General features: G+C 43.1%; 1 protein-coding gene across 4 annotated transcripts in view; it reads left to right on the forward strand.

Moving 5' to 3' along the window:
* The window catches only part of ADGRF5 (adhesion G protein-coupled receptor F5), an 88,934-nt gene that overhangs the window by 12,793 nt on the left and 61,368 nt on the right, over positions 1 to 14,773 (forward strand). The window contains exon 1 of one of the 4 annotated variants that reach the window (XM_029071939.2): positions 7,289 to 7,782. The exons of 1 other annotated variant lie outside the window; for it this stretch is intronic. In XM_029071939.2, the coding sequence (XP_028927772.1) occupies positions 7,756 to 7,782 (27 nt within the window). In that variant the 5' untranslated portion in view covers positions 7,289 to 7,755. Of the gene's footprint in view, positions 1 to 7,288; positions 7,783 to 14,773 lie in introns of those variants that run through there. 2 more of the 4 variants (XM_007666985.4, XM_029071941.2) reach the window with 2 other exon arrangements.

Genomic DNA, 14,773 nt, shown 5'->3' on the forward strand with positions numbered 1-14,773 from the left:
ATTTTTTTTAAAGCCATCCTGAAACATTTCAGAACGTCTTAAGATAGGATATACAATACCAGTGGTGCCCAAGCCACATGAGCTTTAGAGCCAGAAGCCAAGCAAGCAATCAGTCAGATTTATTTCATTTATTTTTTAAATGGCATTTGTTAAATGCTTTTACTTTGTGCCGGGCACTGTTCTAAGTACTGGGTTAGGCAGAGGCCATGTCTCACATGGGACTCTCAGTTTTAATCTTCATTTTACAGATGAGGTAACTGAGACACAGAGAAGCTAAGCAACTTGCCCAGAGTCACCCAGCAGGCAAGTGGAGAAGCCAGGATTAGAACCAAGGTCCTCTGACTCCTAGGCCCAAACTCTTTCAAGAAGGCTACACTGCTTCCACAATTAATATAAATAAATGCATATGACTGTGCTCTTGAAGCAAACACACCCATGAGGGTATGAAAATGCTGCAGATCTAGTAGTTTATAAAAATGACAATTAGGATAAAGTGCTTTTAATGATCATGAATTGGTACCCGTTTATATAATTAAGACTTGAATCGACAGTTGCTTCAAGATAAAAAGAGTTTTTGGAGGAATCTCCTTCTAGCATCAAAAACAAAATCTTTGTTCATGAAACAGAATTCAGGGGAAATTTTTTAGGTGAAAGCATAAAGTCAGGAATACCACAGTCAATTCTTAAGAAGTCTTAATGTGTTTCTAAGATTTTCACAGTGCACAAACGCTTCCTTGTTGACTATTTCAGGCACTTTCCTCCTTTACCCATGGGAGAATTTCCACTGTACTCTTATTTTCCTCCCGTGTCATCTTCTCCTTTTGTAAAAGTTATCTCATATTCCTTGACAAGTTTCTCTTCTCCCAACCAAATTCCAGAGTCGCTGTTGTTCTTTGGAGATGTGGTTGAGCCTAAGTCATTTTTTAATTTGAGTCCGAAGCAAATATTGCCTTTGTGCAGGGTACATTGTGCAACCTCAAAAGGCCATGTTTTTCTAGAGTGCATAATTCAACAGCGGCATTGTCTTATGGACGTTTGAGGTGGGTGGAACTGCATACCTTCATCTGGTGTATTAGCCCCAGAACTTAAATTGTGAACACAGTTTTGAAATCAGCAAATTCCCTGCCCCGCATAGCTTACCACACACTTACTTCTCAACCTGCCTTCCTAGGGTTTATCCAAGAGGCACCAAGAGACAAGCAGCATGGCTTAGTGGATAGAGGATGGGTCTGGAAGTCAGAAGGACCTGGGTTCTAATTCCGGCTCTGCCACTTGTCTGCTGTGTGACTTTGAGCAAGTCACTTCACTTCTCCATGCTTCAGTTCCTCATTTATAAAATGCGGATTAAATGTCCACTACCCCAAGTGGGATCTGGACTGTTTCCAACTTGATTAGCTTGTGTCTACCCCAGTGCTTAGTACTGTGCCTGGCACATAGTAAGCACCTAAAAAGGTGGGGGGGGGAGAGAAAAAAATGATATTGTGATATCATATTTGCAGACAAGGGATGTTTTAAGAGATCAAGTTTATTTGACCAGTGCCTGTATTACTCTTTGGACATGGATCAAGTGCTTTAAAAGGTGTATGGAATCTTTCCCAGGCATTTAGGCTATCATTAATTATTCTTAATTCCAGTTGATTGGTGAATGCTATGAAATGAAAGTGGAAGTGTCCACCACCCATGATGAAGCCCTGACTTTATTGGAAATGGAGTTGGGATGGAGGTGGAAGAATTGGAGATGAGAAGCAGCAGGGCCTAGTGGAAAAAGCATGGGGCTGGGAGTCAGAAGACCTGGGTCCTAATCCCAGCTCTGCCATGTATCTGTTGTGACACTGGGCAAGTTATTTAACTTCTCTGGGTCTCAGTTCCCTCGTCTGTAATATGGGGATTAATAGTGAGTGCCCCATGGGACATGGACTTGGTCCAACCTGATTAGTTTGTATCTACTCCAGCGCTTAGTACGGTGCCTGGCACGTGGTAAGCACCTAATGAATACCATTTTTTTAAAAAAGAAAAAGACAAGACGCCCTGGTTTCTGTTGGAAATGAAGAGTTTTAGGATGAATTTTATGGGTTCCCTTCCAATATTCCAAATGGAAATCCAGTCTATCCATCAATGGGAATGCTAATTCTGTTGTACTGTGCTCTCCTAAGAGCTTAGTATAGTGATCTGTGCATAGTAAGTGCTCAGTAAATATGATTGATTGGTATTTGAGTGCATATTGTGGGTAGAGCACTGTTCTAAGTGCTTGACAGTACAGTAGAGTGGGGCCTCGCCCTCAAGGACTTTACAGTCTAGTGGGAAATTCAGACCTTAAAATTAAATTACATCCAGGGAAGTAGCAGAGTGTTAAGATAGGGACCCAAGAACTCAGGGGACTCTCCAAGGTGATGAGAGAAGACTTCCAGGAAGCAAAGTCACTCTGGCCTCTTTGTTTTCTTCCTATATAGAAAACGTCTGCTGCCTGTTTTCAGGCTGGTTTACTGGACTTTGACCCAGATGCTAGGCAGTGGGAAAATGCACTGGCAATCTCGTCTGCAAATTATGAGGCATCCACCTCCAAGGCTGGGAATTAAGTCAGAGTTGAGGCAGTTTTCAATAAGGTCACTCGCAAGAGGAGCAGTGTGGCCCTTGTGGAAACAGCCCAGGCCTGGGAGTCAGAGGACCTGGGTTCTAATTCTGGCTTTTCCCTTTGCCTGCTACGTGACCTTGGACAAGTCATTTCACTTTTTCTGTGCCTCAGTTCCCTCATCCGTAAATGGAGGTTTCAATTCCTGTTCTCCCTCCTACTTAGACTGTGAGCCCCATGTAGAACAAGGACCAAGTCCATATCTGATCCGATTAACTTGTATCTACCCCAGGGCTTAGAATAGTGCTTGACACAAAGTAAGCACTTAACAGATACAACAATTATTGTCAATACCAATGAATACTGAAGGAGGACCACACTTTCCTCAATGAAGGACAGATTTCTCCGGGTTATCAGGCCCACACTAGCTTTTCCTCATTGCTGGGCTTAAGGCCAAGCCTTGAGAAACAGTATGGCCTAGTGGAAAGAGCATGGACCTGGTAGTCAGAGGACCTGGGTTCTGTTCCTGGCTGAGCCGATTGCTCTACCCACTGTTGCAGTGTGACCTTAGGCAAATCACTTAACTTTTCAGTGCCTCAGCGTTCTCAACTGTAAAATGGAGATTTACCTGACCTGTTCTCCTCCTACTTAAGATTATGAGCCCCCATGTGGGACAGGAACTGTGTCCAACCTAATTAACTTGTACCTACCCCAGTGCTTAGAACAGTGCTTGATACATAGTAAGCACTTAAGTTAAGCTTGAGGGAACTATGCCTCAGTTACTTCACCTGTAAAATGGGGATTGAGACTGTGAGCCCCATGTGGGATAGAGACTGTGTCCAACCTGATGATCTTATACCTACCCCAGTGCTTAGTACAATGCCTGGCACATAGTAAGCGCTTAGCAAATATCACAATTATTATCATTATTATTGTCACCCCAATGCTTATTCATTCATTCATTCAATAGTATTTATTGAGCGCTTACTATGTGCAGAGCACTGTATTAAGCGCTTGGAATGTACAAATCGGTAACAGAGACAGTCCCTGCCCTTCGATGGGCTTACAGTCTAATCCGGGGAGACGGACGGACAAGAACAATAGCAATAAATAGAATCAAGGGGATGAACATCTCATTAAAACAATAGCAAATAAATGGAATCAAGGCGATGCTTAGATCATAGTAAGCGCTTGATAGGCAAACCCATTTTCTGAACAAATGAAATGTCTGTCCCCATCCTGGCAATCTGGTAGTTGGAGACCCTGCCAGGATTTTCAAGGTCTGGAGCTGGCTAATCATGACCCTCTCTACTGACTCCAAACTACCATCTGGCTAAGTAGCGGAGCCTCCCCCCTCCCCCCGGATCCCCTAATAATAATGATGGCATTTGTTAAGGACTTACTATGTGCTGAGCACTATTCTAAGCACTGGGGTAGACACAAGGTAATCAGGCTGTCACGGGGGCTCACAGTCTTAATCACCATTTTACAGATGAGGTAACTGAGGCAAAGAGAAGTCAAGTGATTTGCCCAAAGTATCACAGCTGATCAGTGGTGGAGACGGGATTAGAACCCACGACTTCTGACTCTCAAACCCAGGCTCTTTCCACTAAGCCACGCTGCTTCATCTTGCGCAGGGAGCGTGTCTGCTAATTCTGTTGTGTGGTACTCTCCCAAGATCTTAGTAGAGTGCTCTGCACAAGTAAGTGCTAAGTAAATTCCCCTGTTTGACTGAGTGATTGATACTGGCGGTCCAGAGACAGACAAACACTGCATCAGATTTTCTTTTGTTTTCTTGATCTCCTCCTGGAACTGTCAATAAGTCAACTATATTTGGGCATTCACTATGTTCAAAGCACTGTACTAAGCGCTTGAGAGAGTACAATATAATAACAGACACATTCCCTGCCTACAATGAGCATAATGCATCCCCTTTCAGCATGCCCTTTCCCTGGAAAAAAATTATGAATCTAGAAAGGATAATCTCTATATAGAGATTCTATAAGATATAGAATCTCTGTATTTTACTTGAATTAATAATAACCCCTTGGGCTTGTAGGCCACCATTTTTTAGAAAATGGTATTTGTACCCTGAGTTACCATGTGCTTACCATGTGCCAGGCATTGTTCTAAACTCTGGAGTAGATTCTATGTAATCAGGTTGGACACAGTCCCTGTCCCACATGGGGCTCACGCTCTTAATCCCCATTTTACAGATGAGGTAATTGAAGGACAGATAAATTAAGTGACCTGCCCAAGGTCTCACACAGCAGTTGAGTGACAGAGGCAGCATTAGAACACAGCTTTTTCTGACTCCCAGGCCTGTGCTCGTCCCACTAGGCCACTCTGCTTCCACAGTATAGGCGCTAGGTAAATGATGATGAATTTCAGACCCTCCGCCAACTCCTCCAAGGTTTACATTGTAAGCCACCTTGAAAGATTCGGAATGTAAGCCCTTGTCCGCATGCCGGACATACTATCTGCTTGTTCTTTCTACATAGCCACATCTGTGCCGGAACAGGAAGTGCTGGCCGGCCCTAAAATAGCTCCAAAACGTGTCACTGGGTCAGAAGGGTTATCGCGTCTAAAGCTCGCATCTGGTGGCTGGGTCAAGGGAAAACAACTTCTTTTTGTGGCAGGGAATATGTCTGTTTATTGTTATATTGTACTCTCCCAAGTGCTTCATACAGTCCTCTGCACACAGTAAGTGCCCAATATATATGACTGAATGAACGGAGAGATTTGGGAAGGCCTAAAACCTAAAAGGAGAAGTCACACTATTTGCTTATTTTATTTTTTGCAGATTTCTGTCCTCAACTTGGTGAAGAGAGAGTACATGACATTATATTCACTTTTCTTGGGCTCACATCCCTCTCTGAAAGCAAACCGGTCCCTTCACGAACATTTTCAGGCAATGAACTATCATTTGGTTCATGACCTATTCTTGATTCTATTTAGTTGCCATTGTTTTTACGAGATGTTCTTCCCCTCGACTCTATTTATTGCCATTGTTCTCGTCTGTCCGTCTCCCCCGATTAGACCGTAAGCCCGTCAAACGGCAGGGACTGTCTCTATCTGTTGCCGACTTGTTCATCCTAAGCGCTTAGTACAGTGCTCTGCACATAGTAAGCGCTCAATAAATACTATTGAATGACCTCATTAATATGCTGGATTAAAGCAGCAAGGATATTGAGTCAGATTCAATCTATGTATTTATCGGTTATTTATCGTGTGCAACACACAGTCTTAAGCACTTGGGCAGGTACAATGGAGGGTACACTGGGAGAATACAGTGCAACAGAGTTGGTAGACACGTTCCATGCCCACAACAAGCTTACAGTCTAGAGGGGGAGGCAGACATTGATATAAATGAATTACGAATAAAATTCGTAAGAGCCATGGGGCTGAGGGAGGGGTGAAAACCATATTCTAAAGGGTACAGATTCAAGTGCAATAATGATTATTATTATATGATATAATTAAGGTATGTGTTAGACACTTATTACGTGTCAAAGCACAGTTTTAAGCTCAGAGTAAAGCTAATAGGTTGGACACAGTTCCTGTCTTACAAGGGGCTTATAGTCTAAGGAAGGGAGACAGAACAGGGATTGAATCCCCATTTTACAGTTGAGGAAACTGACAGTCAAAGAATAACAAGAATTATGGTATTTGTTTAGCACTCACTACGTTCCAGGTACTGTATTAAGTGCTGGTGAGGATACTAGGAAATTGGGTTGGAACAGTCCCTGTCCTGCATAGGGCTCAAAGTCTCCATCCCCGGTTTACAGATAAGGAAACTGAGGCACAGAAAAGTTAAGTGACTTGCCCATGAATACACAGCATGCAGGTGGCAGAGGTGGGATTAGAGCAAACTTTTACTTTTTAACCCATTCACTTTCTGAATTTGTTCACAATGCAACTCAGGGTACACAGCTGTTCATGGGTCAGTGACCTAGACAAAATCCCGTCCGCAACCTGAGTTTGGAGACAGATCTGGGGACAAGCAGCTGCTCTGATGCAGCAGGAATTGGCTCTGTGTCAATAATAATAATAACTGTGGTACTTGTTAAGCACTTACTATGTGCCAGGCACTGTACTAAGTGTTGGGGTAGATACAAGGTAATCAGGTTGGATACAGTCCCTGTCCCACATGGGGCTCACAATCTCAATCCCCATTTTGTAAATGAGGTAACTGAGGCCCAGAAAAGTGAAGTGACTTCCCCAAGGTCACACAACAAACAAGAGGCAGAGCCGGGATTAGTACTCAGTTCCTTCTGATCACCCACCATGTCCTATTTCAGACCCTCCTCCTTGAGGGACCCTAGAAACAACAGACTGGAGGACATTTTCTTTCCCATAGATATCAGTTTGACAAGTCAGGCGACACTCTGAAAATCTCTTCCCTGGAGAATTCAATGAACAATCAATTAATGGTATTTATCGAGCGCTTACTGTGTGCAGAGCGCTATCCTAAGCGCTTGGGAGAGTACAGTAGAACAGTATACCAGAGATATAACAATAGCCCTGCCCTCCACGATCTGTTTAGGTGGAGACTGCCTGACTGCAGGGGATTGGACACAGTGACTTGTGAAGGGCTCTCCCTGCACTGAGATTTTTTGACTCTTTCATTTAGTGGACCTCCAGGGCTGCTAGAATCAACATGCTGATCTGAGAGCCTGGGCAGCTTGCCAGCTTGCGCTCGGATTGATGTTCAGTTGTTTTCCCCAAAGTCTGAGCTTCATTCAGTTGGTTCCAACCAGCCCACCTGCAGCAGCATCGGAGTTCTTGCCAGGCCCCCGCTGGGGAGGTTTTCCACAGGCATTTATTTGTCGAGAGGAAAGATACATAGTGAGGGCAGTCAGCAGAATGAGTCTCGTCTCTCTACGGGGTGGTTTGCTGACAAGGGGAAGCTGAAGGATTTCCTATAGGCAGGAGAAGAATAGCCCAGCCCATTTGGTGAAGGAGATATCTGGAAACTGCTCTTCAGTCTCAAATAGATCTCACTGGCCTCGGTTGGCGGTTGGCCCCAGATCTCCTCGGTTTCCTCGGGCTCTGACCGACCTGGCGATCCAGATAGCACAATTTAGCCAAAGCGGTGACAACTGCCCTGCTCTGGGCTGACTCCCCCAGGAGGGATTTCCTTTGCAATGGCACCGAGTGGAAAACAGGACGTTTAACATCGACTGATGCTGGGCCAGCTCCAGATGGGTAAAGTGAGTTTTCTTTTCCTTTTTTTCTCAATTATTGTCTCTTTGACTTCTTTCCTACCAAGACTAGCATTCCTGAAGGAGCTTAACATGTCTGAGAGATCTAGAAAAGTCTTTCATCTTCATTAGACTGGATTCCATTTTGCTAGTTGTACTTCTTAGGTTGAGAGAAGAAGTGCAAAAGTAAATAGCGTGTGGGTTGGGGGATGGGATTATTCCTCTAAGAAGTTTTCTTTTCCAGAGCTCGTGAATGAAAAATGACAATTTCTTGTGTCCCTTTAGGCTTTCAAATGGTGATGAAAACCATTTTGGATAAGTGGACAGTCAACAGCTCAGATTTCTAGATGAATTTGTCCTTCACCCTATGTTCTAGGGGATAGGAAGTGGTAGAAGGCTGTGGGTATGTTTGCAGAAGTTGAAAGACCACGATGAATATTTTGCGGTCCAGGTTGTGATCATATAGTTCAAAGCATGAGGTTTGGCATGAAAAGAGCATCGGTTCCTTCATGGAAGGGTAATTTGCCTGAAGAAAGACCCTTAAAGAGGTGGCAGCGGCTAGGAGTAGGAGAGAGAAAGAGTAGTGAAGTGGCTGTGGATTAAGAAGTCTTTGCTGAATCGCTTTACTAGCTGACTTGACTCTTCCTTCCCTTTTAGTGTAGTTATTTTTTTGTAGTGGAAATAGTAGAATTTTCTTCATTCATTTTAGCTCCTGCTTTTCACTGCACAGTGGTTGGAAAAACTCTTAAAGTGTTGGAATTACACACGCACAAGTCTTTGAAGCCATCGTACTAGTGAGGAGGGTGGAGGAAAAAAATCACTGCAACCATGGCTCTTTTCTTATTCACCCGGGGGTCCAAGAGTCATAATCCAAAACTGAGGGGGTCCCAGGTTGTCTTATTGTTGTGCAGAGTGTAGTTTCTCTTGGTTTCTCAAGGTTACCTCCCAGTTGTCTCTTTTTCATTCCCCACTTCCTTTTCCTGTTGGATGTTGGTTCCGAACGTTTTTACTTAGATAGAAAAGAAGTGCTTCCTTAGCATTTTTCACTCTATCGGCCTTTATGTTGAGAAAAGAGTATTTCTAAGGTTTAAAGAAACTTTAGTCACATATCACAGAGAAGTAGCATGGTTTAGTGGATACAGCATGAATGTAGGAGTCAGAAGGACCTGGGTTTTAATCCCGGCTCCTCTACGATCTGCTGTGTGACTTTGGGCAAGTCAGTTAACATCTCTGGGCCTCAGTTACCTCATTTGTAAAACAGGTATTAAGAGTGTGAGCCCTGTGTGGGACAGGGACCTTGTCCAAACTGATTTGCCTGTACCCACCCCAGCACTTAGTCCAGTGCCTGGCACATGGAAAGCACTTAACATATACCATAATTTTTATTATGTGGGACAGGGACTGTATCTAACCCAATTTGCTTGCATCTCTCCCAATGCTTAGAACAGTGAGTGCTTGACACATAGTAAGTGCTTAACAAGTACATAATTGTTGTTATTAATTATCATGATCACGCTTGCCAACCTCAAGGGTGCCTCCCAAATGTGGGATCTAGTTTCGCCAAACTGTTGAACATGTCCTTCTGATAGCCCTGACGGTATGGCAGGGATGGGACAGAAGCTAGGCAGGTTCGGAACAGCCTTCAGGGGCTTACTCTCCTTTTTCAGGCGCAAAATGGTGGTGGAGCTTCAGCTAAAGATAGAAGGTTGAGGAAACTGTCCCTCTCTCCTTGGCTTCTCTAGACCACTGATGCTGAAGCATTAGGTTGATGCATTTATACTAATGTCCTCCCAATCAGGAATTCCACTGTTTATGCAAAAATCTTCTATCCTTGCACTTTTGCAAAAACATTATTATTAAGCCAACAATATGCTAGAACTTGCCCTATACACATGGAGCCATTTATTTTACATATCTGACCATCTGCGACCTTGAATTGGCATTCCTTCTCAAAACCTCTTTAACCCACACTCCTTTTCGATCAATCCGGTTGCTGACAACCCTATGTAAATGATGCAGTGAGATTGATCAATTTCTTATTCATTGAGCAGATATTGTGTGCAGTGTACTGTACTAAGCGCATGGGAGAGTACAGTATAACAGACACATTCCCTGTCATCCATGACCTTACAGTCTAGAGGGGGAAACAGATGTTAATATAAATAAATCAATTATGGATGTGTACATACGTGCTATGGGGCTGAGGCTGCGGGGGTGGGGGGGAGTGAATAAAGGGAGCAAACGAAGGTGATAAAGAACAGAGTGGGAGGAGAGGAAAGGAGGGCTTAATCAGGGAAGGCCTCTTGTAGGAGATATGCCTTTCAATAAGGTTTTGAAAATAGGGGCAGTAATTTTCTGACAAATGTGACAGGTGAATATGGCAAGCACATTTTCATCTGCACGGTTGGATACTGCTGAAAGCCAGTTTGGTGATAATCCATATATGTGATATTCCGTATAAACAGACTTTCATTTTTCATCATATTTCAGAAATGTTCTGTGAAAGTAGAGCATTTGGACTGTCTTGCAAAGGTATCCTCAGGTCTATACCACAAGAGGAGAAGAAACCTACCTTTGTTAATTCCTGAATATAGGTTGTCTGTCTCTAATCATTTGGGCCTTTTCAGATAAGGGAGAGATGGGAGACAGCTTGGGGAAAAAGGTTGACACAGCGCAGTGCAAACTCTTCTAGTGAGGTTGAACCCCGCCCTGACCCCAGTGTTAACTGTATCCAGCTGTGACTACCTGAGTTTGGGAATTGCAAGGCACAGTTCTAGTACAGTGCTAAGTGCTTAGTAAGGTGTTCTGTGCACAGTAAGTGCTCAGTAAATACAACAATTAATTGAATGAGTTAAGCCTGTGTGTGTTTCTGTGCTAATAGGTCACCTCGAGGCTTTGGAGGGCTAAGATGGGTGTTACTGCTTCACTTCTCTTTCCTGGTGTCTCATGCAGAGTTCAGTGCTTAAAACACATTCGTCATCTCGTGACAAAGGGCCTCACTGCTGGGAAAGAGACAGACAATGCTATTATGCAGCGATCGGAGTCAGCTACGTAACTCTCTTTAAACAGAGTTTAGCAGCTTGGTGTAGTGGATAGAGCACAGGCCTGGGAGTCAGGAGGAAATGGGTTCTAATTCTGGCTCGGCCACTTATCTGCTGTGTGACCTTGGGCAAGTCACTTAACATCTCTGGGTAGCAGTTACCTCATCTGTAAAATGGGGATAGAGACTTTGAGCTCCATGTGGGACAGGGACTGTGTCCAACCCGATTTGCTCGTATCTACCCCCATCGCTTAGTACAGTGCCTGGCACATAGTAAGCACTTAACAAATACCATTTTGAAAAAAATACAATAATTATTACTATTAAACAACAACATCATATAACCAGTAATATAAAGAGGTAGAAAATTGTCTCTGATCACAGTGGTAAACAGCAACCACAGTAACATAACAGAGAATATCTTTCAGTATGCCTCCACTCATCCTATGATGCAAGAGTTGCATTAATAATATTATTAACTGTAGTATTTATTCATTTCTTATTACAGGCAAAACACTGTGTTAAGAGCTATGGTCATAAGAGATAAGCAAGTCCTTATCCCTCAAGGAACTCACAGTCTAAGGGGGGGAAGGAGGACAGGTATTTAATCCCCATTTTACAGATGAGGAAACTGAGGCACAGAGAATCTTAAGTGACTTGCCCAAAGTCACACAGAAGAGAAGTGGTGAAGCAGGGATTCAAACCAGATCCTCTGACTCCCAGGCCCATGCTTTTTCCCTAGGTCATGCCATGTTCTTGTTAAGGAACGTACAGTGTAATACATGTTCAGGTGTCACACACACATGTATATGCATGACCGTACAATAATATGATAATCATATTATAGTAATAGTATTATGTCATTACTGTATGCAGAGCACTGTACTAAGGGCTGAGAGAAAATACCCAGGTGGGAATTAAACACAGTCTGTGTCCATCATGGAGCTTGCAATATCATACCCTGATCAATGCCATTCACAGACTCACAACTCTCTCTTCCCATGTTCAATCTACTTTTGTCAATTTGTGGACTGTGTTCTTCCAGAACAGATTTGTGTTGTGAGATAGAAGTTCCCCATAGCTTCTGTTGTATTATATCCAAATTGAAAATGAAAATGAATAGGCATAGGAGATTAAGGTGGAGTGAGACATGGACACATAAAACGTATGAAGACAGTTTTTCATCCGCACTGCATAGCTCACTCAGTAAGAAGAGCAGTGGTATTTTCCAAGTGCATTTCAGGGAAACCCTTTGGCTCGATATAATATACGGATTTTAACAAAGTTGTAGATAAAATGTTCTAGGTAAACAGGATATGATAAGGGGATGCCACATGATTTCTGGGACATAAATTTAAGCTGTAAGGCTTGCCTTTGACATTTTTGTTCCCCAACCCCTGATGCAAAATAATTCAAGGTCGTCTGACTTCCTGGCCTGTGCTCTCTCCATTAGGCAAACCTGCTGTTTCTTCTCCTCCTCTTTCTTCCCTCCCTCCTTCCCCTCTTCCTCCTGCCCCCACCCCTTTCACCTCCTTGAGTCAACTTCTGGTGTGCTGAGCACTGTACTAAGGTCTTGGGAGAGTCCACTATGACAGAGAAGGAACAAATGATGCCCGCCCAAGAATCTAACAGGCTAAAAGAAGAGATGCAAAATAAATTATAGATTGATATGCACATAAATGCAGTGGGGCAGACCTCCTCTTCCTCCTCCTCTTCCTCCTCCTCTTCTTCCTCCTCCTCATCTTCGCCTGCTTCATCCTCATCGTATAATAATAATAACTGTGGTGCTTGTTAAGTGTTTATAATGTGCCAGGCATTCTTCTAAGTGCTGAGGTAGACACAAGGTAATTAAGTTGGACACAATCCTTGTCCCACGTGGGGCTCACACCCTTAATCTCCATTTTACAGATGAGGTAACTGAGGCACAGAGAAATGAAGTGACTTGCCCAAGGTCACACAGCAGACCCTTATCGTCCTCCTCCTTTTCTGTTCTCCAGGGACATCATCAGGAATCAAAAATAGAGATTTAGAGTGCGGGGGGAAAGCCCTAAAGGTTGAAACACCACTAAATCTAGGTGACACTACAATGAGAAAGATATATTGCAGTCATTGTTTTGGGAGGAGTGTGGAGAAACCCACCCTCTATAAGGGAGTTGCACCAAAGACTATATTAATATCTGGAGATTGGAGAGATAAGAGCAGTGTGAGAAACATGAAGGCTTTTTGTACCGATGGGAATCTCTCCCTCAAAGGTTAAAGTTCCCCAGTGAATTGTGGCAAGACGAGAAGGGGGAAAAAAAGGTTATCAAACCAAACACATGTTCAATCTGTTTTGGAAAAGTTGATCCCATTGTGTACAAACAAGTATTCCCCGTAATCTGATGTCTGGCGACACAGTGTCGGAATGAACTGAGTTTAAAGGGAAAATAAAGTGGAACCAAAGGCAATTTTAAATTAGCGCTGGGTCTGATGTTTGCTTCGGTCATGGATGGACGTTGGCTTCTGTGTTCCCTGTGGTTGAAATATGAGAGTTATTTCATTAAATGCAATTAACGAGGGTAAATATTTTCAACTAGAACAAATTGTTGTACTTCTTTAAAGCCACCACTGATGGAGAAGCCTGGGGTTGTGTGTGTGACCAAAAGAGCCAAAGTGAGATCTGCAGCCACAACCGCAACAGCAGCATTCTGCTACTTACTAACCACACATTAAAATGTGCAAAGACTGACAAAATGTCACTCTTTTCATCTCTAATTGAACCCATCCTCCATACCAATGAGCAGAAGCTGTGATGCTGTGGAGTCAAATTAAACCTTCTGGAGATCTGCAAAATATTTAGTACCATGAAAGAGTCAAAGGGGATTGTGACAAAGGCCACTCTTATGCTAAAAACCACAGCATTCTACTGGGATTAGGGCCAAGGAGAAAAAGCAACAGGATAATCAATTTCATTTAATTGTGGTATTTGTTAACTGTTTATGATGTGTCAAGCACTGGAGTAGATTCAACTTAATCAGTCCAGGCACAGTCCCTGTCCCATTTTACAGTCGAAGAAACCGAGTCACAGAGAAGATAAATGTCTTGCCTGTCATCACAGAACAGATAAGTGCCAGAGCCGGGATTAGAACACAGGTCCTCTGATTCCCGTCCCTGTGTTCTTTTTCACTAAGCCAAGCTGCTTCTCTTAGCTCACTTTTCTAGGGTTAAGTATTCAAGTCCACATTATGAGTAATTCCTAGATTTCTATGGAACTCTGGTGAGAAAGCTCATCAGTCAGTGATTTGAATCTGTAAACCTATAACTATAATGGGGGCATCTTTCAGTTTCAAAGATAGCATTTTAGTCGGTGGGTTTAGTGTTTGGAGGTGTGACCAAAAAGCCTGACGGAGTTCTCTTTCTCTGATTCTAGGTGTTACTTTCAGTTCACCAAGTGCTTAATACAGTGTATGGATCCCTAATCAATCCCATTACTACTATCTATTATTGGTATTTATTGAGCACTTACTGTGTACAGAGCACTGTACTAAGAGCTAAGGAAGATAGAGTACATATTGCTGGTGGATGTGGTCCCTATTCAAAGGAAGTTTAGAATATACAGGGGGAGACAGTAAAATAAACGAGAGCTAGGGGAAAATTGTAGAGTATAAGGGTATGAACATGAGGGCTACGGGGCTGGGGCGAGTATCAAAGTGCTTGATGAGTGCTCAACCCAGTGGCCTTCTGATTCTTCTCCCAGTTTGTTCCTGGAAAAATACCCTTTCCTTCTAGGATGACTTTGTACCAAATGGGTCTGTTAGCTATTCTTTCAAAGCATTCCCATTATGAGGCATCACTTGAAGGAATCAATCAATCAGTGGGATTTACTGACACTTACTGTGTGCAGAGGACTCTATATTAATAATGATGGTATTTGTTAAACGCTTACTGTGTGCCAAACACTGTTCGCAGCACTGGGATAGT

Source organism: Ornithorhynchus anatinus, chromosome 9 (genome assembly GCF_004115215.2).
Source record: "Ornithorhynchus anatinus isolate Pmale09 chromosome 9, mOrnAna1.pri.v4, whole genome shotgun sequence".
Classification (NCBI taxonomy): domain Eukaryota; kingdom Metazoa; phylum Chordata; class Mammalia; order Monotremata; family Ornithorhynchidae; genus Ornithorhynchus; species Ornithorhynchus anatinus.